At 71.8% G+C, this 27,776-nt stretch overlaps 7 protein-coding genes across 10 annotated transcripts; 2 read left to right on the top strand and 5 right to left on the bottom strand.

Moving 5' to 3' along the window:
- The first annotated feature begins 2,378 nt into the window (after window positions 1-2,378).
- On the top strand, window positions 2,379-6,676 carry PRRT3 (proline rich transmembrane protein 3). The gene is made up of 4 exons (XM_074836268.1): window positions 2,379-2,433; window positions 3,183-4,333; window positions 4,419-4,559; window positions 4,900-6,676. Exons 2-4 carry the CDS (start codon window positions 3,202-3,204, stop codon window positions 6,657-6,659), a joined length of 3,033 nt encoding a protein of 1,010 aa, XP_074692369.1. The 5' UTR covers window positions 2,379-2,433; window positions 3,183-3,201; the 3' UTR covers window positions 6,660-6,676.
- Window positions 6,677-6,937: 261 nt separating this feature from the next.
- Window positions 6,938-10,458, bottom strand: CRELD1 (CRELD disulfide isomerase 1). The gene is given in 11 exon segments (XM_074836079.1): window positions 6,938-7,978; window positions 8,065-8,208; window positions 8,297-8,392; window positions 8,503-8,586; window positions 8,700-8,795; window positions 8,923-9,099; window positions 9,212-9,303; window positions 9,387-9,497; window positions 9,580-9,662; window positions 10,251-10,439; window positions 10,441-10,458. Coding segments are annotated over 11 exon segments (1,311 nt in total). The 3' UTR covers window positions 6,938-7,757.
- A 671-nt stretch (window positions 10,459-11,129) lies between these two features.
- On the bottom strand, window positions 11,130-15,484 carry IL17RC (interleukin 17 receptor C). Its single transcript, XM_074836200.1, is given in 18 exon segments — window positions 11,130-11,760; window positions 12,127-12,165; window positions 12,249-12,344; window positions 12,483-12,540; window positions 12,610-12,678; window positions 12,756-12,868; window positions 12,979-13,024; window positions 13,097-13,147; window positions 13,232-13,260; window positions 13,263-13,412; window positions 13,512-13,566; window positions 13,740-13,799; window positions 13,997-14,136; window positions 14,303-14,347; window positions 14,421-14,532; window positions 14,726-15,096; window positions 15,187-15,208; window positions 15,285-15,484. Coding segments are annotated over 18 exon segments (2,157 nt in total). The 5' UTR covers window positions 15,378-15,484; the 3' UTR covers window positions 11,130-11,152.
- Window positions 15,485-15,832: 348 nt separating this feature from the next.
- Window positions 15,833-20,190, bottom strand: IL17RE (interleukin 17 receptor E). Its single transcript, XM_074835871.1, has 16 exons — window positions 20,084-20,190; window positions 19,980-19,995; window positions 19,451-19,606; window positions 19,250-19,356; window positions 19,054-19,177; window positions 18,829-18,968; window positions 18,673-18,741; window positions 18,502-18,568; window positions 18,237-18,424; window positions 18,025-18,072; window positions 17,885-17,930; window positions 17,630-17,778; window positions 17,481-17,549; window positions 17,348-17,399; window positions 17,175-17,276; window positions 15,833-16,969 (listed from the first exon to the last, which is right to left on the bottom strand). Exons 1-16 carry the CDS (start codon window positions 20,177-20,179, stop codon window positions 16,362-16,364), a joined length of 2,037 nt encoding a protein of 678 aa, XP_074691972.1. The 5' UTR covers window positions 20,180-20,190; the 3' UTR covers window positions 15,833-16,361.
- Window positions 20,191-20,300: 110 nt separating this feature from the next.
- JAGN1 (jagunal homolog 1) lies at window positions 20,301-21,529 on the bottom strand. 2 transcript variants are annotated; one of them, XM_074836123.1, is made up of 3 exons: window positions 21,398-21,529; window positions 21,110-21,207; window positions 20,301-21,000 (listed from the first exon to the last, which is right to left on the bottom strand). In XM_074836123.1, the coding sequence occupies exons 2-3, from the start codon at window positions 21,196-21,198 to the stop codon at window positions 20,538-20,540; spliced, it is 552 nt and encodes a 183-aa protein (XP_074692224.1). In that variant the 5' UTR covers window positions 21,199-21,207; window positions 21,398-21,529; the 3' UTR covers window positions 20,301-20,537. The 2 variants fall into 2 exon arrangements, with proteins under 2 accessions (XP_074692224.1, XP_074692225.1); XM_074836124.1 differs by having other exon boundaries at window positions 21,431-21,455.
- Window positions 21,530-21,570: 41 nt separating this feature from the next.
- On the top strand, window positions 21,571-23,446 carry RPUSD3 (RNA pseudouridine synthase D3). The gene is made up of 9 exons (XM_074836122.1): window positions 21,571-21,645; window positions 21,949-22,016; window positions 22,090-22,134; window positions 22,229-22,325; window positions 22,407-22,514; window positions 22,586-22,670; window positions 22,750-22,876; window positions 22,960-23,099; window positions 23,184-23,446. The coding sequence occupies exons 1-9, from the start codon at window positions 21,581-21,583 to the stop codon at window positions 23,361-23,363; spliced, it is 915 nt and encodes a 304-aa protein (XP_074692223.1). The 5' UTR covers window positions 21,571-21,580; the 3' UTR covers window positions 23,364-23,446.
- Window positions 23,447-23,598: 152 nt separating this feature from the next.
- TTLL3 (tubulin tyrosine ligase like 3) lies at window positions 23,599-27,492 on the bottom strand. Of its 3 annotated transcripts, none has more exons than XM_074835688.1 (11): window positions 27,384-27,492; window positions 27,196-27,299; window positions 26,766-27,104; window positions 26,491-26,619; window positions 26,292-26,406; window positions 26,059-26,166; window positions 25,638-25,806; window positions 25,414-25,562; window positions 25,083-25,329; window positions 24,566-25,001; window positions 23,599-24,472 (listed from the first exon to the last, which is right to left on the bottom strand). In XM_074835688.1, exons 1-11 carry the CDS (start codon window positions 27,448-27,450, stop codon window positions 23,756-23,758), a joined length of 2,580 nt encoding a protein of 859 aa, XP_074691789.1. In that variant the 5' UTR covers window positions 27,451-27,492; the 3' UTR covers window positions 23,599-23,755. The 3 variants fall into 3 exon arrangements, with proteins under 3 accessions (XP_074691789.1, XP_074691790.1, XP_074691788.1); XM_074835689.1 differs by having other exon boundaries at window positions 25,638-25,803; XM_074835687.1 differs by having other exon boundaries at window positions 25,083-25,562.
- Between the last annotated feature and the right edge of the window lie 284 nt (window positions 27,493-27,776).

Below are 27,776 nucleotides of genomic sequence, written 5' to 3'. Positions count from 1 at the left end.
CGGGCGCAGGCCCCGGCCTTGGGCGCTCACCCCGGCTGCGCCGCAGCGAGCTCGGCAGCACATGGCTGAGCTTGGAGGGACCTCTGGAGGTGTCTGCCGCAAGGCCCCGCGCCGAGCAGGAACAGGCCCCGGCTCCCCAAGGATGGAGCCCGTGCCGCTGGGGTACAACGCAGGGCTGCTCTGGGGACCCCCGCGGCCCCCCACCACATGCACACGACAGCACGCCACGGGGTCACCAACAAAATCCCCGGAGAAGGGCGGTGTAACGGCAACAGCAGCCAGCGGCGCTTCCCCCAGCGCCGGACACTTCCCGGGGGGCAGGAGGAAGCCCCAGGGTGCAACTCTGACCCCCACAGACCACCCCAAACCCGCGCAGGGTCTTCTCTGGGGTTTTCACTGCCAGCGAGAATATTTGTCCCAATATGACCATGACGACGGGTGAATCCTCTCCTCGCCCTCTCTGGCTCCCTGCCGGAGCTGGCCACGCCACCAGGCACGTGGGGGCCCGCGCCTGCGGTTTCTCTCACCCTTTGTCACCGTGTTGCTGCCAGCGCCTGTGTTTGTGGGGTCTTGTCCCACCCTTCCTCGGGAAGATGCTGGGGGGTGGTGTTCTCCCGGCAGCACAGCCAAGGGGGACTGCAGAGGGCACAGGGCAGCACCGAAAACACACACAGCGCTTGTGAAAACGCCAAGCTGGACTCCAGGCTGTTTGTGGGCACTTAATTGGGGCAGTTTTCTCCTAAATTGGGGTTTTGTTCTGCTTCCTTTGGGGAGAGCCCAGGAGAAGGGGGACAAGTGGCCAAAAGCCAATGAAGCCCGTGGGCATGGAGGGGTGAGAGCGCAGGTTGCATCCTCTGCCCGGCGTCCCCGGCTGCGCAGGCAGGCAGCCGCTGCGGCAGCACGGCACAGGGCGCTCAGCTTTTCATCTGCCAGTGAGTCACTTTTGGCAGAGGAGGAAACCGCTGACGGCACCAGGGATGTGGAGGTGGCTGTTGCACCCGTGCCTCGTGCTCAAGGCACCCCGGTGACTGGCGGGGGCACAGCCGGCTCCCTCCCCACGGCCCCGCCGCACACTTGGCACAGCGGCCGCCCCGTCCACAGGGTGAGAGCAGCCGGCTGCAGCGGTGCCCGGCGCTGGCAGTGCCCGGCACGGTGCAGGCTTGCCAGCCACCCCCCAGGGGCTCTGCTGCTGCGCGGCTCTCCCCGCCATGAGGCCTCCCCAGTGCTAATCCCCAGATTAGCTGCCTGCCCTGCCTGCTTTGTGGGGCCCAACGCACCAGCATTGCCCAAATTCCCTGGCCCCTGTGCTCAGCTGGCTGCTGCGGCCTCCACAGACCCTGCTGCCCACATCCAGCAGCATGGAGGGGTGGACCAGGGCCCAGAAATGCCCCATGTGCCCACGGTGAGCCCAGCCCAGGCACGATGCCACGGGGATGGAGAGGTGGCAGGGAGCAGGAGTGGGGTGCTGTGTGCTGCCGTGGGGACCTGAGGTGCCACATGTCCCTGGTGGCCTGGGTGAGAGGAGAGCGATGGCGGTGACAGGGTTTGCCAAGGCTGTGGTGGCTTAGGGGCTGCGTGAGGGAGCCGGGGTGCAGGCAGGGAGCCAGAGTGTGGGCAGGGAGCCGGGGTGCAGGCAGGGAGCCGGGGTGCAGGCAGGGAGCCGGGCTGCATTACCGTGTGGAGCAAAGCCCTGAGCCGGTGTGACTTTGTGGCGCTGTGGTCCTGCCAATGCCGGCCCGAGCCCTGGCAGGGCTGGGCAGCTCTCCAGCGGGACAATTAGCTGATTAGCTAATTACCTTGCACCTTGGCCAGGGCCCCATAGCCCAGCGGCTGCCAGGGTGCTGCGTGCCCCGTGCAGGGCGGGCAGGAGCCGTGGGGCAGGAGGGTGCCAGGGCCACCCACAGACCTTCCCCAGGACCCCGCTGGGGGGGTCCAACAGCCCCCCCATGGCTGCCGTGGGACCAGCCTCAGCAGCCCCACATTGGGGTGCCCCAAGCACCCAATTGCTCCCGGGGTGGAGGGGAAGGGGTGGCCCTGCCCGCACTGCCTGTCCCCCCCGCCTCACAGGCAGCATCCCCTGTGTCCTGCCCGGTGGCGACCTGTCCTGCTGCCCCACGAGCCCGCTCCGCGGGGGACCCGCCCCCACGGGGAACCTGTCCCAGGGGACCCCACCCCAGCTGAGCCCCACGGGACCCGACCCGACCCTTTGCCCGCGGCCCCACGGGTCCCCTCCAAGCACGGCGGCCCCCGCCGTGCCCGGGCGCCCCCCGCTCCCTCACGCCCCCCCCCCCCCGCCCTTCTCCCGGTGCCGGGCGGGTTCCCGCGCGGGTGCCCGCGGCTCGGGGCGGCGCGTGACCGGCTGCCGCCGCCGTCGCCGCCGCCCGCTCCGCCGCAGCGCCCGGCCCGCACCGGCACCGGCACCGGCACCGGCAGGTCAGCGGGGGGGCTGCGGCTGGCACCAGCACCGGGGCCTCCCGGGCTGCGGCGGGCGGCGGGAGGGAGCTGGCTGCACCGCGGCCCGGGTACCGGGCACCGAGCCCCGAGCCCCGAGCCGCGGGGCCGGCCCGGCGCGCTGCAAGCGGGGTCCGCGGGATGCGGCGGCCGCACCGGTTCCGTTCTGGCCCTGCACCGGCCGCGGCCCGGCCTCGGAGGCTCCCGTACACGCATCGCGGGGCCGCCGCCGTTCCCGGCCCCGGCCCGGCGGCGTTGAGCCGCGTGTGCGGCGGCGGCGGCGGCGGTGGGGCGCGCCGGGCCGGGCATCCCCAGCGGGATGCGACCGGGGACGCGCGAAGGTGAACGGTGCGCGCCGGAACGGGGCCGCCGGCAGCGGGGACACCGGGAGGGGCACCGGGGATGGAGCACCGGCGACGGGGACGCCCGAGGAGGGGACACTGGGGATGGGGACACCGGGGAGGGGACACCGGGGATGCCAGGGGTAGGCACCAAGGACCGCCAGCATCGGGGACACTGGGAAGGGGAAAACGGGACTGGGGCCACTGACAGCAGGGACACAGGGATGGGGACAGCTGGGAACAGGGCCCGGGGCCAGCCAGAGCCGCTGGCTCTCTCCCTGGGCACTGGGCTGCCGTGGGTGCAGCAGCCCCACGGTGGGTGATGTGAGCCCCCCCGCCCCGGGGAAGCCGCCACGGGTCGTGGCTCACCGACCCCCCCTGTCCCCACAGGGCCAGCTGGACACTCACCATGGCTGCAGCACGGCTTGTCACCTGGGGGCTGCTCCTGGCCACCGGGGTCCCGGCTGGGGCCCGGGGGACGCTGCCGGCGGGACTGTCCCCAGGTGGGACCCTGCAGCGGGGGGGGGACCCCCTGCATAGCCCTGCCTGGGGACAGCAGTGGCTGGAGCCGTCCCCCGCCTGGGAGGCGTCGGGGGAGCCGAGCGGTGCGGGGACCCCCGGGAGCGAGCGCTGGGGAGGCGGCAGCCCCGTGCGCTGGTCCCCACCGCTGCGGGCGGGGGATGGCACTGGGGCACCCCTGGAGATGGAAACCACCAGGGGAGGGGTTGGTACCAGGGCCTGGCGGGACGGTGGCACAGGCCTGGCTGTGGCAGAGGAGCCGCTCGTTGCCTGGAGAGGACACGAGAGTGAAAGGCAGGACAGCCCCTGGGGGGGGACCTGGCTGCCCCACGGCTCTGCGCTGGAGACGCTGGGCCCTGAGGTGCCCACGGACACTGGGCTGGGCTCCCCAGGACCACCGTGGGCAGGGCAGGGCCTGTCCCCGGCCGGGCAGAGTGCCACCGGGCCAGCCAGCACCCCTGGCCCTCAGCCAACCGTGTCCACCATCACCCTGACCCCCATGCTGGCAGGGACGGGGACAGCAGACACCCACGCAGGGGGATGGCCAGTGGCGGGGGGACCCACGGTGGCGCAGGGTCTCCCTCGGGATGCACAGCTCACTCCAGCCAGCAGCCAGACAGTCCTGCTGGGCACTGTCCCCATCTCCCACCCCACAGACACAGGGCCAGCCCAGGGTCCCCACGCCAGCCCTGGCTCCGTGCAGCCGGTGGGTAGACAGGGAGACCTGGGGGGGCCCCCCAGCCCCTCCCCAGCTCTGCCCAGCTCTACCCCACGGCTGCCCCCCGCAGCCCCATCCTGGGGGCTGGCTGAGCCCTGGACCCGGGTGCTCCCGGCCCACCAGCGCAGCACCCGGAGGGCCCCGCTCAGCCGTGCCACCACCAGCCCCAGGGACGCAGCCCCTCGCACGGACCCCGGGCCGACAGAGCAGCGGGGACCCCAGCCCGCCCCGGGTTCTGCCCTCAGCACCAACGCTGCGCCACCACCTGCCTCCAGCACGGCCCCCCCCGGCACCCCTGGCACAGGTAGGAGCTGGCACGGCGTGGGGGACCCCTCGGTGGGGACCAAGCCCCCACGGGTGCCAGCGCCCAGCTCTGCCCTCCCTCACAGGGCTGCTGCCTGAGGAGGACATCGGCTCCCCGCAGCGGGTCCGGGGCGCCGTGGGCCCCGTGAGCACCCCAAACGCCACCAAGGCCGCCCCACAGCCAACGGCACATCCTGCCACAGGGATGCCAGGGACCAGGCACTCAGGTGACGCAGGGCTGTGTCCAAGCTGTGGGAGCCCATCCCCGGGGCGTCAGGGCTGCAGAAGGGGGGGGCGCTGGCAGCTATCTTGGGCCACCCAGCCGGGGCACGGTGACATGTTCAATCAGGATTGCGCCCGGCAACGGCCCTAATCTACTCCTGCCCGCAGGGATTAGTGCTAAATGCGGGTGGGTGGGGGCTTCCCCAGAGGGGGCGGGGACGTGACTGGGATTGTGCCACCCCCCTGCGGTGTTGGGGTGCTGCGGCTGATGCATCCCGGCGGGGGCTGCAGGTGCCACTGAGCCCCCCACTCCGCACTGACCGTCCCCCTCCTTCCCGCCCACAGACACGCTGGGGACGCAGCCCCCCACCCACGGCACCGTGGCCCCCTCAGCCACATGGCGACAGGGTGGGGGGACGCCACAGCCAGCCCCCCGACATCCATCCACGCCGCAGCCGCAGCCCAGTCGTCCCCCACCAACACTGGGGGCCAACGGGACCGGGCTGCGCTGGGCCGAGCTGCGGCGCCGGCTGGGCTTCACCTGGGAGGCCCACGTCTACGGGGCGGCCGCCATCTTCCTGCTGCTGGCGTTGGGCTGCCTGGCCGGGCTGGCGGGGGCGGCTGCCCTGCGTCCCCCGCACCTGCCTCACGTTTTAGGGGCCCACGGGCTACTGCTGGCCGCCTGCCTGCTGCGGGCCACCTTCCTGCTGCTGGACCCCTACGGGGCACGAGGCCGCCTGCCCCCCCGGGCGCTGCTGCTGCTCAGCACGGTCCCCTTCCCCCTGCTCCTCGCCACCTTTGCCCTCCTGCTCCAGCAGCTCCAACGCCTGGCCCAGCTCCGGCTGCTACCGGCCCAGCTCCGGGGGCTACCGGCGCTGGGGGCTGTGGCCGCCCTGCAGAGCATGGTGCTGGGGGCTGCCGACCTGCTCCCACCCCGGCTCGGCCCCACCGCTGGGCTGGGGCTGCAGGCGCTGGGCTGCGGGGCTGGGGCCCTTCTGCTGCTGGGGGGGCTCTGGGGGTGCTGGCGGGTGCTGCGGGCACCCCGGGAGGGTGGCGGGGGGCCGGAGCCACGACGGGGGGCCCGGGCGCTGCTGGCAGCGGCAGTGGCGGGGCTGCCGGTCTGTGGGCTGCAGCTGTACAGTGCCCTGTGGCTGCGGGGGGTCCTGGGCTCCCCCGGGCGCTTCTCCCGGCCCAGCTGGGTGGCACAGCTCTGGCTGCGAGTGGGCGAGCTGGGCACGGCGCTGGCACTGCTGGTGGCCGCCGCCGAGCCGCTGTGCTGCCGGTGCCGCCGCCGCAGCCCCGCCGGCCACTCCTGCTGGGCCAAAGCGCTGCGGTACTTCTGCGCCGGCCGCAAAGCCGAGGCGCCCGAGTACCCCAACAACTGCTACGACTGGGCCGGCGGCGGCACCAGCAGCACCGGCAGCACCGGCCCGGAGCGGGCACCCGCCAACGACATCTCCAAGAGTCTCATTCGCAACCCAGCGGAACAGCTGCCTCTGCGGGCGCTCAAGGACAGCAACGAGGCCTGGGCGGCTGCTGCCGGCACCGCTGGGATGCCGGGGCTCAGCCCCAAGTGCCCCAACTCGGTGGCCGCTCGCTCCTGCGCCGCCTTTGAGCGGGGCTCGTCCCCCTCGCTGGGCGAGCTCGTCTTCCGCCCGCCATCCCCCATCGACCTGCGCCGCAGCATCGACGCGGCGCTCTGCCGCCGGCACCTCCTGCACGACGGCCTCTTTGGGCGGCCACGCCGGGGATCCGGCACCTCGCTGCACGGCTCCCCCGCCGGGACCCCTGGTTTGGGGCGCATGGTACGTTGCAGCTCGCTGACGGAGCTACCGGCCTCCCGCCAGCCTCCCGGTACCGTCACCATCACCGTCACCGCCTCGGCCAGCTCGCTGGAGAGCAGCTCCCTGAAGATCAGCTGGAACCCTTGGCGCCACGGGCTCTCCTCGCCCGACAGCCTGCCCCTGGACGAGGCACCCAGCCGGGCCCCCCTCCTGGTGCCCGCCATGCCCCCCACTTGGGAGCGTGAGGGCCCCCGTGGCTTCCCGGCCCTCGGCAAGGCGACGGACACCCGCAGCCTCTCCAGTGACACCATCGAGCTCTGAGCTGGGGAGACACAAGGACGGGCAGAGACTGCAGGGGGGTGCAGGGGGACGAGCCCTGTGTGGGGAGCCAGGGGTGGGGGGGGAGTCTGATCCTGCACCCCTGCAGGGTCAGGCAGGAGCGGGGAGCTGGGCTGGACCAGCTCCATTTGTGCCAAACCAGAGAAATAAAAAGTTTATGTCAGGAGGAGGCAGCCCCGTTGGCATGCGGAGGTGGCAGTGGGCAGCAGCACCCCCAGCTCCCCCCCCCCCCACTGCCCACCCACCCTGAGCAGCCGAGCTGGGTGTGCAGAGCTTTATTTCCTGAGATATGGACACACAGACAGATGGGCACACCCGGACGGACAAACCACGGACAAATGCAACGGCCACGCTCATGCATCAGGCAGAGCCCCGCCCCCCCCGCCCCTGCTGCTGGCTTGGCACCCTGCGAGCAGCGAGGGGCCCCCGACCCCCCCAGCCTGGGAGGGGAGAGATGGGCTCTGCCCAGGGAGGTAGGGAGGAGGGGTTGGGGGGGGGCAGCTCTCCCAGACCCACAGCTCAGGGCAGAGGGAGGACCCAGCCCCCCGCTGCCCCATGGGGAACAGTCTCACGGCAGTGCAGGGGGCAACAAGGTCCCCTGTGGCCGGCAGCCCCCAGCCTGGGGGATGCTCACAGGGGAAGCAGCAGTGCCGAGCTCTGCCAGCATCATTGCCGTGGTGCCAGAGCACCCCCAGACCTGCCCCCACGCCCCCTGCCCCCGCCAGGCCTCCCTCCAGAGCACGAGGGGCTGGGGGCAGCATGCTGTGCCCCCCCCCCACTCCAGCACGGTGCCACACTGCCTGGCATCACCACTCCGGCCGGAGAGGGCTGCGCAGGAGCCCCTGGGGATCAGGGACTCCCTGGGGATCAGGGACCCCCAGCTCATTCTGCGGCAGGGGGGAGAGAGGGGTGGGGGCGAGACCCTACGCTAATGGGGGGCTGGGGAACGCATGCAGGGCACAGCACCGCGTGCAGGACTTGGCCTCAGCAGCCAGCCCCTGCTTTGGGGGGGTGCCCTGCGCCCCAGGCTGAGCCTATGAGCCTACACGCCCCCCCCTCCTACACCCAGCAGCCCCAGAGCTATCTGCCCTTCATGAAGCCATCAAGGACGCGGTCGCTGCGGTCGGAGAGCCAGTAGCCGGCCATGGCGGCCACGGCACCGATGAAGATGGCGGTGAAGACCATGTCGCCCTTGGCAGCCAGCGTGGCGAGGGCGCAGATCATCACGCCGAAAAACATCTGCTGCAGCACCACCACCTCGTCCTCCGTCACGTCGTCAAAGAAGCCCTTTTCCGGGGCGTCTGCGAGGACGGTGTTTGTAGAGCGGGGGGCACGGCTGAGCCCCCATCACCACCACGCCCCCACCCCGTACCCCCTCAAGCCGTACCGGGGGGCTTGTCCTCCACGCAGTGCCCGTCCCGGCGGACGTGGCCGCGGGCGCAGACGCAGCGGTAGCTGCCCTCCGTGTTCTCACACACCTCCTGCGCCCCCGTGCACACCGGCTCCTCGGCGCTGGCACACTCGTCCACGTCTGAGGAGGGGAGGCAGGGTTCAGGCAGGGTTCAGGCAGCGGGGAGGCGGGGGACAGAGCCTGCCCCCAGCCCACGGGAGGCACTCACCCAGGCACTTGGCTCCATCCCGCCAGTAGCCCTTGTTGCATTTCTTGCAGCGAGCCGGCCCGGCGCCCATGCAGCCGATGCAGGCTGTGGAGCAGTCTGCGTGGGGAGAGGAGTCGGGGTCACCGCCGGAGACCCCCTTCCCAGCCCAGCAAGCGCCAGGAGGGAGCCACCCACATGGAAACCAAGCCCCCCAGCTCCCGCCTGACCTCGGCACTCGTAGGACCCCTCCGTGTTGACGCAGAACTGGTTGGCTCGGCAGTGAGCCATCTCCGTGCCGCACTCATCGATGTCTGGGGGAGAAGATGGGGGGGACCGGACAGCCCCCGCTGAGCCCCGGCTCCTGCGATGCAGCGCCCCCCCCCTCCTCGCCTGCTGCCCTCCCCGGTCCCGCCGCAGCCCTCACCGATGCAGCGGTGCTCGTGCAGCACCCAGCCCCTCTTGCAGCGAAGGCAGCTGGAGTCCTCCGGCCCCGTGCAGCGCCCGCACGCCCGGTAACACTCTGCGGGCAGGGGAGAGCAGGCATGGGCGCAGGCAGGGGGGGGAGCTGCCTGCACCCGGTACGAGGGCAGCCCCCCGGCCACACAGCCCCCCCCACCTCTTCCCCACCAAACCAGACCCCTACCTACCGGCACATACCAGGTGGCTCTTGTTCCGTGAGGCCTCGTAGTAGCCGTCGCCGCACTCGGCGCAGAACGGGCCACCGTAGCCTGGGCTGCAGACGCAGAGGCCGGTGCCGCGGCGCGTCCCGTCGCCGTCGCATCGCCCGTTGCCGCTGCAGGGCTGCTGGGGCCCGCCGGCGCAGGCTGCGCGGGGAGAGAGCAGACAGCTGGCAGACGGGGTGGATGGGGAGGGCAATGTGCCAGGGGGGGCTCCTCCAGCCCGGGCACCCCCCGCCAGCACCCCGCAGCTACTCACGCTGGCAGTCGGGGCCGTAGGTGCCGGGCAGGCAGCAGAGCGCCAGCCTGTCCACACACAGCCATTGGAAGAAGTCGGGGTGCTGCTGTCGCCTGGGGAGGTGTCACATACGGCGCTCAGCCCCCTGCCATCCCCCTGTGTGTCCCCCCTTGCCGTGTCCCTGTCCCACACTCACTCGTGGAACCACCACTGCTCCACGTGCTCCTCGCTCCGCTCCAGCAGCTGGTGGCAGGCGAAGTCCGAGGGGGCGCAGACACCCTCCAACACCTCCAGCAGACGGGTCTCGCTGTGGGGACAGGGGGGTCAGTGCAGGGGCAGTTGGGCCCCCCCAGATCCCCCCCACAGCCCCCCACCTGGGGGGCACCCACCTGTGCTGGTACTTGGCCAGCTTCTCCTCCTCCCAGGCCGTGTTGCCCCCGCCGAAGCCTTCGTGCTCCGTCCGCTCCAGGCCCTGGGTACGTCGGGGCGAGGGAGGGGGGCAGCAGCACAGGCGTGGGACCCCCCGATAACCCCCCCTCTCCCTGTAGGGCCCCCCTGGGCCGTGCCACCCTCCTCCCCCCAGGGACAAGTCACCCCAGGGACCTGCCACCCTCTCCCCTCCCCAAAGCCCAGCCGCTGTGCCCCCCCGGGACCCCCTCCGCTCCCTAGGGATGCTGTGGCGAGTGCCCCCACCTCACCAATGTCCCCCCAGGCCACCCCCCCGCTTCTTTGGGACCCTGTCACCTCCTTGCCCGACCCCCCTTCCCAGCCACTGCTCCCACCGGGCCCCCCCACCCAGGATCCCCTTTGTCCCTGCTCACCCATCACCCCCAGCCTGCGCCGGGCCACCCCCCAGCACCGCAGGCCGTGTCCCCCACGTCTGTCACCCGTGGGCCCCCCCCACGTCATTGCCCCCCGTCTTCATACCCCCCCCCAGGCCCCATCACCCTCCACGTCCCGCCCACGCCACAGGCCCGTGTCCAGTGTCCCCCCGCCCCGATCCTGTGTCCCCCCCCGACCCCCATCACCCCCCCGTGTGTGTGTCCCCCCCGCCCCGCACCCTGCTGAAGCTGTCGGCGAGGCCGCGGCAGGCTCGGCACGGCTCGGCGCCGTCCCCGTCCCGGTCCGGGTGGGCGCGGGCGGCCGCCAGTAGGACCCCCCCGAAAAGGGCGGCCCCCAGCAGGGCCCCCCCCAGCGCGGGCCCCCCCCCGCCCCGCCGGGCCGGTCCCGGCAGCAGCGCGGCCCCCCGGGCGCCGCCGCGGCCCCATCCTGGCCCCGCCCCTCCCGCACCACGTGGGTCCCGCCCGCTGACTCAGCGCCACCGCCCCCGCCAATGGCCGCACCGCCCCCCCGCTCCCAGCCAATCCGCGCCGCGCGCCGGGACCCCGCCTTCCCGCGCCTTAAAGGGGCCGCAGCCAAGGGCGATCCGGATGGGTCGTGGCCCGGGTGACTCCGCACGGGGCGGGAGAGCATTCCCGGAACGCACCGGCCCCGCTCCCGCCTGGCCTGGGCGAGGCCCTCAACCCCCGACCCGAGTGGGCTGTTCCCCATCACCCCCCCACAGCCACTCCAGTCCAGGTCACCTCCCCCCCTCCAGCCAGACTGGCCCAGTTCCCTCTCACCCCCACGAACTGGCCCAGTTCCCCACCACCACCACCAAACTGGCCCAGTTCCCCATCATCCCTCCTGAACTGGTCTAGTTCCCCATCATCCCTCTGAACTGGCCCAGTTCCCCCCCCACACCAAACTGGTCCGGCTCCCCGCCATCCCTCCTGAACTGGCCCAGTTCCCCATCCACCCTCCAACCACACCAGCCCAGTTCCCCTTCACCCCCCCACCCAGCCCAGCCCCCTCCCCTGCCCCCAAACCCCCCCATCACCCCTCTCCAGTCCATCCCAGTCCCCGCTCTCCCCCCGCACCGCAGGGGCTGGACTCATGCTTGGCAAAAGCACCGTCACCGCTTTATTCCCCGAGTGCCCTCCGCAGCCCCTCGGCCACCGCCACCACGTACGGCTCCGGCCACCGGCCCCGCCGCCGATTTGGTCCCGCCAGCGCCCGCAGGAGACCCCCCGTCTCGCTGGGCAAGGCGAAGGCAGGGGCTGCCCGCAGCGCTGGGGGCACGGCCGGCACCGAGGCCTCCAGCCGGACCACCACATAGCGCCCATTGCCCGCCGCCAGCGCTGGCATGGCGCAGGACAGAGCCGCCGCAAACACCTCGCAGGGGGCTACGTTGGGGACATCATCGGGGCCGGGGCCGTGCCGGGGGCCGGGGCTGCTTTCAGCAGCCCCGGCCCCCGGCACGACCCCGGCCCCAGCGTCCCACTGGCATGTGGCAGCCACAGCCGCCGGGGAGAGGAGGAGGATGACGGTGTCACCGTCACGCAGCGCCCGGCGATGCTGAGCGTGCAACCAGGGTAACGGCCCCCAAGCCGCTACCCCGCTGCCACCTCCCGGAGCTGCCACCACTGTCAGCCCCAGCGGGCGCAGGGCCGCCATCAAGGCACACGCCGCCCGCTCTGCCACAGGCTCCGCCGCGTGCACCAGCAGCGCCCGCCGGCCTTGCAAGGGGCCTGGGGGGAGAGTGTGTGGGGGGGTGTCATCATAGCCCGAACCCCCCAGGTACCCTGTACCCACCCTCTGGGGCAGCCATGGTGGGAGGCAGGTTGGGACCACCCACAATGGGGGGACAACCCCCTGCTCGGTCCCCCAATCCCATTATCCACCCTAAGGGACAGTTCTGGTGAGAGGCAGGTTGGAACGCCCCCCCAAAAGGGTTCCCACCCTCTGTTCTGTCCCCCTAAACCCCTACTGGGAAGAAAGTGGGGACCAGCCCTGATGGGGACCCTCCCTGCTCCGTCCCCTGACCCCCGCAGGGAAGGCACAGACATCCCTGCCCCTCCCTGCCCCCCGAAACCCCAGGCTCGCCCCACGCTCACCCTCGGAGCCATAGTCAGCCCTCAGGGACTTCAACCAGCCTGTGGGGAGGACAGGGTGGTGAGGTGGGGTACCAGAGGGGGGGTCCCAGGCCAGGCACAGCCCCCAGGTGGGCACCGCTCACCTTTCACATCCTCCTTCTTCAACAGGAGCAGGAGCAGGAGGCAGGTAGCCCCCAGCAGCACCCCCATCCACACCAGCGCCCAGCGGGCACGCAGGTCTGCGTGGCAGGGGTTAGTGTCCACCGAGGGCCCCTGGCACCCACCGAGGGTTCCCAGCATGTGGGTCCATGAGGTGGGTGCCCTCCCTCAGCCCCACACCGGCCTCCCTCTCCCCCAGCGTGGCTGGGGACACTCACACTTGTGCAGGGGACAGGCCCAGAGCGTGACCCCGGTGCTGTTCTCAGGGTGCCAGATCTGTGGGCACGGGGATATGTCAGATGCTGCCCGGTCCTTGCCCGCTGCCCACCAGCTGCCCGCACTGACCTGCCTGCACTGTCCTGCCGCCACGTCCTGCCGCAGCTCCTGCTCCAGCAGCCCGGGGTGCCCCGCTCCCTGCAAGGCAGCAGGGGTTGAGCCGGCTGTGCCACCAGTGCCACTGCCACCGCGACACGGGGGTCCCTGTCCCTCACCGTGGTGGTGAAGCTGGCGAGGGGTGTGCAGGTGCCCCGCTCCAGGGCGCACAGCGAAGCGTTCCCCCCGTGTTCCAGCAGCAGGACGTCGTCGGGGCGGCCGGGCAGCGCTCCTGGGGACGTGCCAGAGGGCTGGGAGGGGGCGGCGAGGGGAAGCCAGGGGGGGTCACCCCCCAGCCGGACCCCCAGACTGCCCCTGCCCTCCCACCCCAGCAGTACTCACGGTCCCGCAGGCACTGGATGAGCCGGACCTGCCCGCCACTCCACACCTGCCCCAGAGAGTGGGTTAGCAGGGCCTGGGGCTGCCCGTGGGGCAGCCGTGGGGCAGAGGGGTGTCCTACCTGCACGCAGAGGTTGGGGTGCGGCCGCAGCCCCCCAAACTCCTGGTGTCCCTGTGGGCAGAAGGGATGCTCCGTCAGCGCGACTCGCATCCCCCCCCACCCCGTGCACTCAGCACTCCACAGAGCCCCACTCACCTGCCCCACGGCGGGCTGCTGAAGGCCGGTTGGCAGGGCCCAGCAGGCACCGGCTGCCAGCACAGCACCAGCTCGGCCGGGAGATCGCAGGGGGCTGAGAGGGAGCATGTCAGTGCCTGGCTACCGACGACGTGCAGGACCAGCTGGCTGCGCGCCCACAGCCGCTCCCAGGCCTCAACATCTGTGGTGGCACCGGGACAGGGGTGTCACACCATGCGGTGTCCCCTCGGGTCCCCCTGCATCCCGGCCACCTCACGCCCCAGCCCCGCGGCGCAGGTACCGTGGGAGAAGGGGCACAGGGTGGCCCGCAGTGGGTCCTGGGTCTCCGACCAAACCTGGTAGGGGGAGAGAGAGAAAAAAAAAAAAAAAAAAAGGATTTGGGGTGTCCATGCTGTGACCACAAGCCAGCTGGCCCCCACGGGATGCCGGAGGGGGACATACGGTGCCCGGAGCCCCTCTGCTTTGTGGCAGCCCTGCCACCCCCTCCGGTGCCCGCCCAGGCACCCACCTGCAGGCAGAGGCAGGGCAGCACCTCGTCGGCCGGCAGGCTGTAGTTCATGGGGCTGCTCTGCCACCGGCAACCAGACATGGGTCACCCCGTGGCAAATCACCCCCCAGCAGGGTCACCCGCTCCCAGGGGACCCTCTCCCAGCACCCTGCCTGTAACACAGACACAACTTCCCGGGGATGGGGATGGGGATGGGGGGGCAGCAGCCAGAGCCTGGCCAGCATGGGGCGGGGGTCAGGGAAGGACTTCATGCTCACCGCGGTCACCGCACGCTCCGGCCCGCTGGTGCCGTGGCTCTGGTTGTGGTAGAGCCAGAGGGTGTAGCTGTGCCCCGCCGCAGCCCCCTGCACCTCCACGACCACCTCCTTTGGCGCCGAGGAAACCTGCAGCCTGGGCACTGCGCCGGAGGCGGCTCAGGGCATCTGGCACCGCACGCCCGGCACCGTGGCACAGGGCACGGCACCCCGGGGGTCACCCTCTCTCCCAGCATCCACCGCCCAGGGGATGTGCACCAAGATGGGGGGATCCCGGCGCTGCCACGGCTGGGGGACACCAGCACCTACCTTGGCACTGGGGGACAGCAGCCTGTGCCGCGGGCCACGAGCAGTCTGTGGGGACAGGGGGTCAGCGGGCAGGGGGGGACAAGGCCACCACAGCGGGGCACGCAGAGGGGTGGCTCACCTGGCACCCACTGCCGCTGGCTCAGCCTCCGGTGGCCACGCGAGTTGGTGTACGCCATGACGTGGAGCTCAGAGCCCAGCGGCGCCTCAAAGCACCGGAAGGTCACCCAGCCCTGGGCAGGAAAACCACCACCGCGCTGCGGCGAGGCAGCGGCACCGCCGGCACCCACCTCATTGGGGCACGGGGAACAGGACCACCGTGCCACAGAGATGCTTTGGTGCCAGCACCCACATCCCCAGGCACCGCAGTGCCCGGGGACTGCCAGTACCGGAGACACCCACCTCCAGTGCCCCACGTCTACGTACCAGGGATCGGCCGGGCAGCGCCGGGGCCAGGGGCGCCCAGACCTCTATGGCCACACAGCGGGAGAAGGCGTACGCGTGGCCGGAGAGCAGCAGCAGCCCGGTGATATTGGGCTGGGACGAGGTGGCCCCCTCCACTGGCGACCCCTGTTTCCCCTCACCGCCATCCTCTGTCCCGGGGATGCCCGACGGCGCGGGGCGGTGGGGCTTGCCGGTGCCGGTACCGGGTGGCACGGCCAGGCGCAGGCGTACCTCCAGGCAGGGCGAGCAGGCCGCGGGCCCGGTGCAGCGCAGCGCCGGCTCCAGCCGCAGCCGAGCCAGGGCCAGCCCGCGGCCACGTCCCGGTGACTCCGTCCCACACAGCACGTCGGTGTCTGCGGCGGGGGGAGATGGAGGGCGGCCATAGGTGCGGGGCCCCACGCCCCGGGTGGGCCGGCGGCCGTGGTAGTGGCGGTGGCACTTACCCAGGAGGCGGCAGACGAGGCCCTGGGGGGAGCCGGGGGTGAGGCTGGTGGCGGTGCCGGGGTGCCCAGCCGGCCGTGTGCCGGCGACGCCAACCCACCTGGGTGCAGGTCAAGGTGTCGCGGGGGGCCCCGCGCCCACCCGCCACCTCCCCGACCACCAGCAGCACCAGCAGCTGCCCCAGCACAGGCATGGCGGGGCCGGGGCCGTGGGGCGCCCCGGCCCCACGCCGTCCACTCCCGCTAGCCCCGGTCCCGGTCCCACGGGCCCCACCGCCGCCGCCGCCGGCTCCCGCTTCCTGCTCCGATCCCGGACACCCGGGTCCTAGTGCGGCGACCGCCCCGGGGTGGGGCCTCCCCGCTCCCGCACCGACCCACGGACGCTCTCCGGCCGCAGTCCCGGCACTGCCGGAAAGACTCGGGGCCCCACGGGGCCCATGGCGGCCCCACGGCCCAGGCCCGCGGCCTGCCCCACAGCGTGGGCACGGTGCCCAGGCTGGCCCCACGGGACGCGGTGCGGCAGCAGTGCCGGGCTGTGCCCTGCCTGGTGCGTCCTCTTGCCCCCACTGTGCTGCAGGGGGGCACCGGGCAGCCCCCACCCGCCGTGGGGCACCGGCTGAGCTCCCCCCACACCATACGGACAGCGGGGCAGGGTGGAACAGTGTCTTTATTGTTTCCATCCCAGACGAGCTCCTGCTGACGATGCGGGAGCAAGGAGCAGGGATGGGCTGTGCCCAGCACCTGGCCCCCCCAGCCCCCGTGCCCCAGGCAGGGCAGGGAGCCCCCACCCCACTGCCCGGCTTCTTCCAGCACCGCCCCGGCCCTTCGCCCCGCTGTGGTGTCCCAAGGGGCTTCGCCGGGGGTCCCAGCTCGCCTCTGGACCACCCTGTGTAGAAATAAAGCTGCCCCTGCCCAGGACAGCACCTCTGGTCCTGGTCTCAGGAGCCCGACCAGACACTCGTCCCACTCCCTGCAGCACATCCCATGGCCAGGGCCAGCCCTTCTCGGGCCCCTGCGGCACCCACGGGCACCCCATGGGCACCCCTCCTGCCACCGCAGGCAGCACACTCAGCCAAGCCCTGCACCTCCATGACGGGGAGGCCCCTGCCCTCACCGGGGGGCTGTGCCCAGCCCCGCCGGCCCCGCAGCAATGCCCAGCTCAGCCCCAGCGCGGGCACTCAGGTGCCAGTGGCCACCCCGGGCGGCCGAGGTGGGGGGCTGCTCTCCCCAGCGCCCGCTTCCAGCAGCCGGTGTAGGAGCCCCCCCACCCTGCCCCGGCAGCAGCGGTGGGGGGCCGGGGGGCTGCCCCGCAGGGCACCCAGTAGCCCGGGCAGCTGCCGGGGCAGGCGGTAGGTGGGCAGGGGCCGGAGGGGCCTGGGGACATCGCGGGGGCTGCAGAGGCGGCTGAAGTAGGCCAGCACCCAGCCCCCGCCGCGGCCCGCCGCCCCCAGCTCCCCGTGCAAGCAGGCCATGGCCGCCCCAAAGATGTCGTGGGCATCCCTGGGGGTCCCGCCGGCTGCCCCAACTCGCCACCGGCGGAAGAGCCGGGTGCTTCCCCGGCTCCAGAGGAGGAGGACGGTGCCGCGCTGGCGGCCCACGCGGCCCCGCTGGGCGTAGAGCCAGGGCAGGGCGCCTGCCCGCCCCACGCCGCCGGCTTCCCACAGGTCCAGGCGCACGTCGCAGCCCAGCCCCGTGCGCAGCCGCTCGGCCAGGGCGCACACCAGCCCCAGGTGCTCCTCCGAGTCCGGCGAGTACAGCAGCAGCACGGGTCGCCCGCCTGGGGCACCTGTGGGATGGAGGGGACAGAGGTGACAGTCCTGCCCCAAACCCCCTGGCATCCCCTGGGGATAACCCAGCACCCCCAAAGGCATCCAAGCATCCACCATACCACCCCAGGACCCTCTTCAGCCCAGGGAGCCGGCACTCCCTGGCACCCCCAGCCCCACAGCCACTGCCCCCCTCATCCCGCAGCCCCCCTGGGTGCCCCTCACCATCAGCCGGCCTCCAGGCGCCACGGCAGTTGAGCAGCAGCACGGTCACCACCAATCCCAGCGTCAGCGCCAGCCCCAGCAGCCCAAAGTGTCTGCGGGAGACTGGGAGAGGGGCAGTGAGGGGAGGGGGTGTCTGTGCACCCTCCCACACACCCTACGGGACCCCCACTCACCGTCGGGACAGAGCAGCTGCTTCCGAGCAAAGTGCACATCTGAGCGCCACACCTGGGGAAGGAGCTGAGTGAGGGGGGAGCCAGGTTGGGGTCCTCCCCCGTGATGCGGGTGCCAGTGCTGGGGTCACCTTACCAACACGCAGCTGCCCAAGACCTGCACTGGCAGCAGCAGCGCCAGCTCCCCTGGGGCAGAGCCCTCCGGCTGCAAAGCACAAGGGTAGGGTCAGCTCGGGTCGGTGTCCCCCCCGCCCCGATTTCCTCCCCCAGCCCCACATCGCTCACCCGCGTAACGGTGTAGAGGGGGGCCTCGGGCTCGCACTGCCCACCCCGGCGCTGGCAGAGGGCTGCGCTGAAGGCTGCAGGGATGCTGGAGATGAGGTGCAGGCGCAGCTGCAGCCCCCAGACGCTCACCGAGACGTTCCAGGCAGTCTCTGCAGCCACCAGAGAGAGGGGGGGGTGTTTGCGGGATGCCTGAGGGGATGAGGGGTGCAAGGGGCCCTGGGGCAGGGCAAAGGGCCCCCCACCCACGGGGCTCACCTGGCTGGTGGGGACACTCCACGTGGCTGCTGTTGCCGTAGGAGAACTGGGGAAAGTGGGGATCAGCAGAGGGACTGGGTGAGCCGCCACCACTGCCCCCCAGACCCTTCCCACCCACCCACCCACGCGTGGGGGCTTACCCGGAAGCAGAGCTGGGGATGCACATCCACCTTGTCCAGCGTGTATGCCTGGAACAGACAGGGAATGTGTCACCATCCCTGACCCACACAGCCCATGGACACCCCAGCACCCACCTGCTGCCCTCAGGGGACCCTGGGGTCCGGCGGGTGCCCCAGTCAGGGGCATGGCCCCACAATCCTCCCCATGGCACCCCGAGACCAGGACCCTTCACCTGCTCCTCCTCGCTGGCTGTGGAGTTTGGGACGTCGTGGCAGGGCGCAGTCTCGGCCGCCACCTCCCTCCAGCACAGGGTGGCCCGGGGGTGCAGGGGACAGCTGGCACTCAGCACCATCGCCATCTGGTCCTTGCTGCTGGCGCTGTAGTCATGGAAGCGCACCGAGGACCACAGCTCGGGGCCATCTGCGGGGCAGCGTGTCAGCAGGCTTGGAGGGGGGGGACACCCCTGGGACCCGGCTCCCCTCCCCGCGAGCACTCACAGGCTGCCGGCTCTTCACGGAAGGGGCAGCGCTTGCTGCGTGGGCTGTCATGGTGGAGGTAGGAGGCCTGGGGGAGCAGAGTGGGGTGGTCAGGGCAGGATGTGCCCCCACTGCACAGGCAGAGACAGGCAGAGAAACGAATCCCAGTGGCCACAGGGGAAGGCGACACACCTCGATGCACAGGCAGGGCACCAGGAACTCGTACGGCAGCGAGACACGGTGGCCCCCCGGCACCAGCACCTGCAGGCACAGAGGCAGCGTCAGCCAGTGGGGAGCGCAGCCCCCAGGCCGGGATGGGGGTGGCTGTGGGGGGGCCAGAGCCGTTACCTGCCGGTGGAAGGGCCGGGGCAGCTCCTCACACTCGAGGGCCAACTGGTGGCACAGCCGCACCATCAGGGCAGGGCCCTCGGGCACCCACACCTCGATGGCCCGCGCCTCGGGGAGCCAGGCGTGGGTGAAGGCAGGCCCTGTGGAGCAGGCAGGGGCGGGGGGGGGTCAGCCAGCACCAGCATCCCCCCCGGAGACACCCCCCGGGGTCCCTCCCAGCCTCACCGGGTGGCTCGGCGGCGACCAGGCAGCTGCGGCTGAGGGCCAAGCCTCGGTCAGGGATGGTGCGGAGGGACACGAGGACCTGCCGGCCACTCTCCACCGGGAAGCAGTCGAACTGCACCTGCCACTGCGGGGAGCGGGGCCGTGAGTGGGATGTGCCACCCCACCATCCAGCCCCGCCGTACACCCCGGGACTCACCGGCGAGCTTCCCGGTCCCCGGTGCCGCCGCCACACCTGCAGCCAGCCGGCCCGGTTGGAACCCAGCTCCAGGAAGTTGAGCTGCAGCCCACGGACACCACCGAGCTCTGCGAGAAACCAGTGTGGGGTGCTGACACGGGTGGGGAGGACAAGGTCCCCCTTCAACCCGGCGGTGTCCGGTCCCGCCACCCCTGCCCGTACCTGCGGCGGGGAGGGCCAAGCGCACCCGCAGGCAGGGCTGGCAGGGCTGCGCGGGCAGGCACAGGCGGGCCCTGCTCAGAGCCAGGGCGGGCGGTTTCAGCGGGGGCCCGGCCCGGCCCGGGCGGCGGCAGCGGGGCCGGCTCAGCGTGCTGTCGGCTGGCGGGGGGAGAGCGGAGAGGGGCGGCCGTACACCGGGGGGTCCCGCCTAGCGCGGCCAGCGGGAGCCCCCTGCAACCGGGAGCCCCGGGAGTCCCAGGCAGGAGGGGAAGTTCTGCACACCGGGAGTCCCGGGGAACAGGAATCCTGGGGACGGGGGAGCCCCCGGAGACCGGGAGTCCCAGGCGGGGGACGGAGGACGGGGGACGGCGGGGGGGAAGTTCTGCGCACCGGGAGTCCTCGGGAAGGGGGAGCTCCACGCCGCAGGACCGGGATTCCCGCCCCCCACCCCGCCCTCCAGGACCCGGTAGCCGCGGGTCGGGGGGCCCCGCGCTCGCAGCCCTTCCCCGATCGCGGCCCCGCCGCTACTCACCGGTGGCCCGACACTCCTGCAAGCAAAGAGACGGGGGGTGAGCGCGGCGCCGCCCGCCCCCCCCGCCGCGCCCCCCACCCCCCCGCGCCGCCCCCGGTGCTCACGAAGTTGGCGGAAACCCGGAGGCGGGTGACGGCGGCCCCGGCCTCGGGCAGAAGCAGCAGCGCGACGGTAGCGGCGAGCAGCACCGGTCGCCCCATGGCCGAGCCGCCGCCGCCGCTCCCCGCCCCGCCCCGGGCCGGCCCCGCCGCATTCCTCCGCCGGCACGTGCGGCCCCGCCACCCCCCCCGCCCCGCGGCCGGGCGGCGCAGACACGCGTGGGAGCGTGGAAGGGACTTTATTTCCATAGAGCAACACGCGGAGGAAGGGGGAAAGGGACCCTCCACAGCCCGGGAGCCGCTCCCCACACCCCCACGCGAGCCCAGCGCCGTGGCGTGGCTCAGACACGCACATTGGTCCCCGTGGACGCCCCCCCGCCACGGGAGCTGCGCCAGCGCTGCCCCACGGGGCCCGGTGGCAGAGCTCCAATCCCCCCCCCAGGAGCCCACCCGTCCCCGCTCATTTCTTCTTTTTCTCCTGCGTGCTGGTGAACCAGGAGTCCAGCAGCTTCTTGCTGTAGTAGAGCTGCCAGCCGTGCACCTGGGCGGCCACCACCACCACCAGGTACATGACGGAGACGGCCGAGAAGCCGAAGATGAAGCGGTACGCTTTGCCGTGACGGTAGAGCTGCTGCGCCATGGGGAACATCTCCATAGCGCCGTAGATGAGGGGAGCCACGGAGAAAAGGCCGGTGCTGATCATGGAGAGGACCAGGTAACTGATGTTGTTGCGGGGGAAGGAGAGGAGGCCCAGGAGGGAGGGCAGGATGCTGAGCAAGTAGGGGTACTCCCACTGGTAGGGCATGGCCACCTGGTCGTGGGGCAGCAGCTTGAGGTGCCCCACACACATCTGGGCCAGCAGCAGCAGCCAGATGCCCACGTGCGTGTAGATCAGCTTCTTGATCTCCGATTTGAGGGCCACGCTGGGGAAAAGAGCGCGGGGCCGTCAGGGCCTGCTGGGGGGCGCGGCCGCTAACACACCCAGCGCCCCCGGGGGAGGCCACCGGGTCCCCGCGGCGGCGGGACACCCACCTCATCTGGTAATGCGAGGCCACGCGCTCCCGGTGCTGGAAGTCGCTGCCGTCGGTACCAGCGGCGCGGGGACCCCCGCGGGAGGCCATAGTGCTATCCTGGGGAGGCACAGCGTCAGGCAGGAGCCGGCCCCCCCGCCACCGCCGCCCCTCGCTCCCCCGGCGCGGCCCCGGGCCCCACCCGCAGGCTCCAGCCCCCCGGGGCCTCCCTCCCGCAGTCACCGCGTGACTGCCCCGCCCGACTCCCCGGGACACCCCCAGGGTCCCCCCCCCCCCCGCCTTCCCCTACCCGCTACGGGCACCGCACCCCGCCGCGCCCCACCGGCCAGCGGGACGCTCTAGGCCGCTCTTCCGCCTATCTATGGTCGCGGCCGCGGGCTCCGAACGCCCGGGCGACCGCTCTAGGCGTCCGGGAGGCTCAACTCTATGACCGGGGCGTGGCGCTCCGCCTCCGCGCAGGCGCAGTGCCGCCATGGCGGCCGGGGGAGCGGCTGCGCGCGCGCTGGCACGCGCCGGGCACGGGGCGCGCGCCGCGGGGTCAGCGGGGCGCGGGGGCGCGCGCGGGGGTGCGGGGGAGCGTGTGGGAGCGGGGACGTGGGGCTGGACACGCGTGAGCAAACAGGGGCTGGGGGCAGAGGGGGTGCGGGGAGAGGCGGGGGGTGCGCAGGGGGGTGCAGGGACACGCGTGGGGACAGGCAGGGCGGGGGGTGTGGGGTCAGATTCGGGGACACGAGTGGGGAGGGGGGGACGCGCAGGGTGGGTGGCCAGGGAGGGTCCCGAGGAGGGGCGGTCCCCACCCGTGCTCCCACCCGTGCTCCCTCCCCACTCCACCCCCCACAGGTCGGGGCGGCCGCTGGGCCCCGAGGAGACACTGGGGCTGCTGGAGGCCTCCGTGGTGCACCAGGAAGGTACCGGGGGTGTGGGGGGTGCTGGGGAGGGGTCCAGCGGGGGTCCACATCCTGATCAACGTCCCCTCGCCAGGAGCCCTGCTGGCGCTGAACAAACCCCCCGGCCTGCCCATCCTGGGTGAGTGTGCAACAGGGGATCTGGCTGGGAGTGGGGCGACTTGGGGGGGCCCCCTGGCCACTGACACACCCCCCCACACACACCTTCTCCCCAGGGCCCTCCGGGGAGCTGAGCCTGACAGCGCTGCTGCCGGCGCTGAGACGGCGCCTGGGCCTCCCCGCTGAGCTCCACGTGGTGAAGGCTCCCACCAGGTACGGTTGTGGGGTCCCGGGAGGGGGTGTCAGGGGGTGCCAGCCCCCCCCTTCAGATCTCAGAGCTGCCACGTCCCCCAGGGAGTGTTCAGGCCTCGTTCTCCTGTCCGGCTGCCGCCGTGCCACCGAGCAGCTCCAGCAGTTCTTCTCCGATGCCCGCCGCAGAGGCCAGTACCCCGCCACGTACCGGTGAGTCCCGTCCCCCCGCCGTGTGCCAGCACGGGGGGGACCCGTCCCCTCCTCACCCCCTCTCCCTGCAGCGCTGTCACCGTGGGGGTCCCGGCAGAGGCGGAGGGCGAGATCCGTGTGGGGCTGCGCTGGCAGCAGCAGGGTGACACTGCCACGGTAAGGAGGTGCTGGGGGGGGGCGCTGGGGGTGCAGGTTGGGGGGGCGCAGAGGGGTGCTGAGGGCTGTGCTGCTGTAGGTGGTGCCAGTGCCGGTGCCGGGGCGCCGCAGCCTGGCCAGGAAGGAGGTGAAGAGCACCCTGACACGCTACCGGGTGCTAGGCGCTGCGGGGGGCTGCGCCCTCCTCCAGCTGCAGCCCAGGACAGGTGAGTGGCCCCCCAACATCCCTCCCTGTGCCCCCCACACACCGGCACAGTCCCACTTACCCCCCACCTCGGTGCCTCCCCAGCCTTCCCAGAGCAGCTCCCGGTGCACTTGACGCTGCTGCTGTGCCCGGCCCTGGGTGACCACGAACACTCGTCCCGCGTGGGCAGGGTGCTAGGGGTGCCCTTCCTCCTGCCCCCCGAGGCCGCCCCGACCCGCACACAGGTACGTGGGGGAGGGGGGGGGGGGGGGCAGGGGGCTCAGCACAGCCCCCAGGGACCCCACTGAGCTGCCCCCCCTCCCTTGTAGGTCCTGGATGAGGAGCTGCTGCGCCGGTTGGGGCTCTCCCCACGGCAGCTTCGCCGCCTCCCGCTCCACCTCCATCTGCAGCAGCTGGTGCTACCCCAGGGCCCGCTCTGTGCCCCCCCGCCGCCCCCCTTCCTGCGCACCCTGCGCCAGCTGGGGCTGCCTGGGCACCAGGAGCCCTAGCACCCACGGGGGGGGACCCCCACCCCAACCTGCTCCCCCTCTACCACCCCATTAAATCCCCCCCTGCTGCCGGGGTGGCTCAGCGCCTGTTTCTTTTCTTGGCACACGTCAGATACGCGCCCCCCGCCGTTCCCACAGCATTGCTGGGGGCACCAGCACCCCCCCACACCCCAAGCAGAGCAGGTGACAGCAGCCCTGCCATCACCCCTGTGCCTGACCTGGTTCCCAGCGCCGGGGCACGGCCGCATCGCCCCCGCCATGGCTCCGGCAGGCAGGAGCGGGGGTGTCTCTTCCTGCCCACACTCAGCCCCCAGCCCAGGAGCTGCCCCAGTTCCTGCCCGCAGCCCTGTCCCTGCCCACACACAGAAAGAGGGTCAGAGCCAGGCTTCCTGTCACAGACGTGTTTTGCAGCCCCTGCGGGGTGTGGGCTGGGTGCCCCCAAGCAGCGATGGGGTCTGGCTGGGGTGGGGGGTTGCTGGGTGCCGCCGTGTTGCCGCAGGCAGGGTGCTGGCCCCTCCTGGGTGTCCTGCAGCGTCACAGCTCTTCTGCGTCCCCCTCGGAGCTGCCCTGTGCATCCTCCTCGCAGCAGGGCTCGGCTGCCCTGGGCAGGAGCTTGGGGTACAGGCGCTGGGTGCCAGTCCAGGTAGGCGCAGCACCCCAGCAGGAGGGGAGGAGGGTGGAGGCTGGCCCGTGGGTCCCCAGTGGCTGCCAGGGACTCCTTGGGGTAAGGGCACGGGTGCCCTGGGCAGGGGACGGACACAGAGCTGCGGCAGAGCTGCCTGAGGCTGCCTGAGCAGGCAGCTGAGCTGCCGCAGCCCCTGGCTCCCGGCACAGCAGTCTGGGGGCTGTGGTGGTGCTGGGGGGGCAGAGCCGGGGGGGCAGCAGCGGCTCCATCGCCCCAGAGGAGGCAGCTCCCCCTGCGCTGCTCCCGGCTGGGGGACCCCGGTGGCTCTGCCCCAGGAGTTGGGGGGCACAGGGGGCTGGGGGGCACTAGGTGCAGTCGAGGGGGCCTTGCCCTGGTATCGGTGCTGTGCAGGCTGGGGTTTCCTCAGGCAGCAGCCTTCCACCATCAGCTTCAGCCCCACGTACAGAGGCACGGGCACGGCCGTCTGCAAGGGGACATGGTGGGGAAACACGGGCTTGGGGTGCCAAGGGGGTGCCTGCCCCACAATCTCTACCCTCCCACACCCCCCCCAGCTCACCTCCTTGTAGATGAGCTCAAAGGCACCAGTGGGGCAGGCGGGGTTGTCCCTGCGATCGATGACCACATGCAGCATGTCCCGCTGGACGCTGGCACAGAGCCGGCTGGTCACCGCCGAGGAGGGGGCCATGGTGGGGCTGGCGTTGATCTCCAACAGCCAGGGCTGGCAATCCTCTCCGAAGACAAAATCAGCCCCGTAGAGCTCAAAGCTGCTCTTGCGGGACCCCACCTGGTCCTGGGCGCTGCGCAGGGCACCCACCACCGCCGCCTTCATGCCGGGTACCATCACCTGGTCCCAGGCCTCTGTCCGCCCCACCTGAGCCAGATACGCCTGGAGCTGCTGGCAGGACCAGATCTGGTCGGGGGGCAGCTGGGGGTGCTGGCCCCGCGCCGGCCTGCACTGCTTCTGGATGGAGACATTGCAGAGGTGCCGGGCGCTGGGGCAGGGAGAGCGGGGCTGGGTTAGTGGGGTGCCAGCAGGTGCTGGGGTACCGGGGTCCAACATGGGAGGCACTCACGGGTCCAGATGGTGCAGGGAGAAGGGCTGGGAGCAGAAGCGCAGGTAGCTCTCACGGTAAAACCAGACGGTCAGCGGGTTCCAGTCGGTCACCAGGAACCATTGCCGGATATCAAATTTGGTGCCAAAGATGAGCAGGGGCCGCTCCACGTACTTCTGCACCACCCACTTGCCCGCCCGCGCCAAGGGTGCCACGCAGCCCCCCGCCAGCCGCAGCACCTCCTCCAGCCGCGCCACGCAGACGATGCCTGGGGGGAGCAGGGGGGGGATGCGGTGATGGTGGGGCCCCTCCTCAGCACGGCGTCTGTGCCTCCTGCTTCCCCCAGCCTTACCCCTGCCGCGGGATTTGGCGCCGGGCTTGAGGATCCAGACGTTGTGGTCGCCCTCCATGCCGAGCTGGGGCAGCCGCTCTGCCAGGCACCGCAGCAGGGCCCGGCACCGCTCCCGCTGCGCCCCGCTCAGCACCAGCCTGGCCGCCTCACTGCCGGGGGGGGACACACGAGGGGCTCAGCGCCAGCCCCGCCACAGCATCCCCCGTGTCCTGCTCAGCACTCACTGCACCACACGGTAGTAGTCCTGCAGGAAGCGGTCCCTGTCGATACCCGTCGTGGCAGGGGACTGGGGGTCCCCGTCGATGTCCTGGTGCCCCAAGCTGCCCAGGTGCTGCCCACAGACCAGCAGGGCCTCCTCCACCAGCTGGGGGGACAGGGAGGTCCCCGGTCCTGCTGTGGATGGCATGGGATGAGGGACATGGCTCCTAGGGACCCACTGTGCCTCCCTCAGGGCCAAAGCACAGAGCTTTCCCTAGGGATGGGTGATGTTGGGTGCATGGGGATAGGTGGGGGCGGGGGCAGAGCACCCATAAGGGAACGGAGGGTCCCAAGTCACAGCACCAAGCCCACAAGCTCCACCCTCAGACATGTCCCTGACCCTGAACTCCCCATTGTCCCCCACAGGCCCTTCTCCCCGCAACTCACCTGGCCCCTCGCTGGATTTCAGGGGCTGCTCCATCCCCACCGGCGTGTCCCCAGCCCTCTCCAGGGCCACTTTGAGCAAGCTGCGAGCTGCCGTCAGGCAGAAATCCTCTGCAAGGTGGAGGGCATTGTCCCCACCCAGTCCTGCACAGGGCACGGGGGGGACCAGGAGCACAGGGGGTGGGGACAACAGGAGGGTGACAACCCTGGGGGGTTCACACCAGCCCTGAACTCACCGATGAAGGCTTGCCGGTCATCCACAGCTCCCAGCCGGTAGCACCGGGGGAAGAAGGTGTCGGGGTCGGCTTGGTCAAACCAGGGCAGGTTTCGCAAGTTGAGGCACAGCCCGTCCTGTTCAGAGAGGGGTGGCAGCCCCCACTGGACCCCCCTCACCCCCATCGTGTGTCCCCCCCCCCGGGGGCTCCAGGCTCCCACCTTGGTGGTGAAGGCGCCCACCCGGGCGTAGTGGTTCACCAGCTGGTCCTGCCGCAGCAGCCGGCAGTCAACGGCATCGCAGCGGTTGGTCCAGATGAGATACGGCACCTGGTCCCGCACCAGGCGGGACTGCGGGAGGGAGGGGGCCAGGGTGAGGCACGGAACCCCCCATCCCACCCTCACCCCCTGCCCCAGGCTGGCCCTTGCGCCTGGGGGTCCTGGGGGAAGGGTCCTGGGGACTGTGGCAGAGCTCAGCCCTGGCCCTCTGGGCTAACCATGAGGTCGTGGATGCCATCGGGGTCCTCATCCCACCGCTCTTCCTCCTCCTCTTGCTCCTCCTCCTCCTTATCGGGTGGCCATGGGGAGCACCGGGGCTCTGGGGTCCCCAGGGAAGGCCGTGCCCCACAGCATGCTGACCCTGGCTGTGGGTCCAGCGCTGCCCCCCTTTGCTCAGCACCATCACCTCCTTCCTCCTCCTCCTGCTTCTCCTGGCTGACATGCTGCCGCTCTGGCCAGCTGCCCGCGCCGGGGAGCTTCCTCTCCACCCAGCCCCGGGCCCGCAGCAGCCTGCGGATGACGGGGTAGGGGCCCTGCACCGTGAAAATCTTCTTTTCCTGGGGAGGGTCCCACCAGCTCAGCTCTCTCCCCTCAGCCATCGATGCAACATGGTGGGGGGGCTGGGGGGTGTGAAATCAGGCCCCTCACCTTGATGGCCCTCTCCACGTGCAGCCTGGCCCTCTTGAGCCTCTCAGGGTCAAGCGAGGGGTGGCGGTAGCCCCGGTGGCCAGCGGTGGCAGGTGCCACACGCCCTGCGAGGACAGGCCTGGCTGACCCCACTGGCTCCAGGTCCCCAGCCCCGCGGGGTGGACAGGGAGGTGGGAGAAGGCGCCTACCTGCCTGCCGCTGCCTGACCGACCCGGGGGTCCCCGACACCATGTTGACTGACCTGCCGAGCCTCATGTGCCCCCCCAAGACAACTCGCTCCCCTGCTGTGTCCTTGTCCCCAGCCTGGCAAGCCTGGGGACAGCCAGGACATCTTTTGTTCTGGCAGGCCCCCCCGCCTCGAGCCGAGCACCGTCCCTGCTCAGGGGCCTGCGTGCCCACAGCACTGCTCTCCCTGTGGCACCGTCCCACAGTGGCCTGAGGGCGAGGGGAGCTGCGGGTGGCCCTGCCTCCCCGCCAGGTGCCAAAGGGGTCCCCAGTCCCTTTACCCCACTGGGGATGGAGGTGGGGGCCCAGCGCAGGATGCAGCCCCCCCCACACCTCAGCACCGCTGTGATGGCAGA

Source organism: Strix aluco, chromosome 11 (genome assembly GCF_031877795.1).
Source record: "Strix aluco isolate bStrAlu1 chromosome 11, bStrAlu1.hap1, whole genome shotgun sequence".
Taxonomy (NCBI): Eukaryota; Metazoa; Chordata; class Aves; order Strigiformes; family Strigidae; genus Strix; species Strix aluco.
Note: the sequence above shows the minus strand (reverse complement) of the source record. Positions and strands in the feature narration are given on the sequence as shown.

Coding starts and splice junctions, on each gene's coding strand:
- PRRT3 (XM_074836268.1), top strand. CDS start 3,202: ATGGCTGCAGCACGGCTTGTCACCTGGGGGCTGCTCCTGGCCACCGGG. Junction 4,334..4,418: donor CCCCGGCACCCCTGGCACAG/GTAGGAGCTGGC, acceptor CCTCCCTCACAG/GGCTGCTGCCTGAGGAGGAC. Junction 4,560..4,899: donor GCCAGGGACCAGGCACTCAG/GTGACGCAGGGC, acceptor TCCCGCCCACAG/ACACGCTGGGGACGCAGCCC.
- IL17RE (XM_074835871.1), bottom strand. CDS start 20,179: ATGGGGCGACCGGTGCTGCTCGCCGCTACCGTCGCGCTGCTGCTTCTG. Junction 17,277..17,347: donor GCAGCTGCTCTGTCCCGACG/GTGAGTGGGGGT, acceptor CCCCTCTCCCAG/TCTCCCGCAGACACTTTGGG. Junction 16,970..17,174: donor CGCCTGGAGGCCGGCTGATG/GTGAGGGGCACC, acceptor TCCATCCCACAG/GTGCCCCAGGCGGGCGACCC.
- JAGN1 (XM_074836123.1), bottom strand. CDS start 21,198: ATGGCCTCCCGCGGGGGTCCCCGCGCCGCTGGTACCGACGGCAGCGAC. Junction 21,001..21,109: donor GCCTCGCATTACCAGATGAG/GTGGGTGTCCCG, acceptor TCTTTTCCCCAG/CGTGGCCCTCAAATCGGAGA.
- RPUSD3 (XM_074836122.1), top strand. CDS start 21,581: ATGGCGGCCGGGGGAGCGGCTGCGCGCGCGCTGGCACGCGCCGGGCAC. Junction 21,646..21,948: donor CACGGGGCGCGCGCCGCGGG/GTCAGCGGGGCG, acceptor CACCCCCCACAG/GTCGGGGCGGCCGCTGGGCC. Junction 22,326..22,406: donor GTGGTGAAGGCTCCCACCAG/GTACGGTTGTGG, acceptor CACGTCCCCCAG/GGAGTGTTCAGGCCTCGTTC.
- TTLL3 (XM_074835687.1), bottom strand. CDS start 27,450: ATGAGGCTCGGCAGGTCAGTCAACATGGTGTCGGGGACCCCCGGGTCG. Junction 27,300..27,383: donor GGTCAGGCAGCGGCAGGCAG/GTAGGCGCCTTC, acceptor CTGTCCTCGCAG/GGCGTGTGGCACCTGCCACC. Junction 26,167..26,291: donor TGACCGGCAAGCCTTCATCG/GTGAGTTCAGGG, acceptor TCCACCTTGCAG/AGGATTTCTGCCTGACGGCA.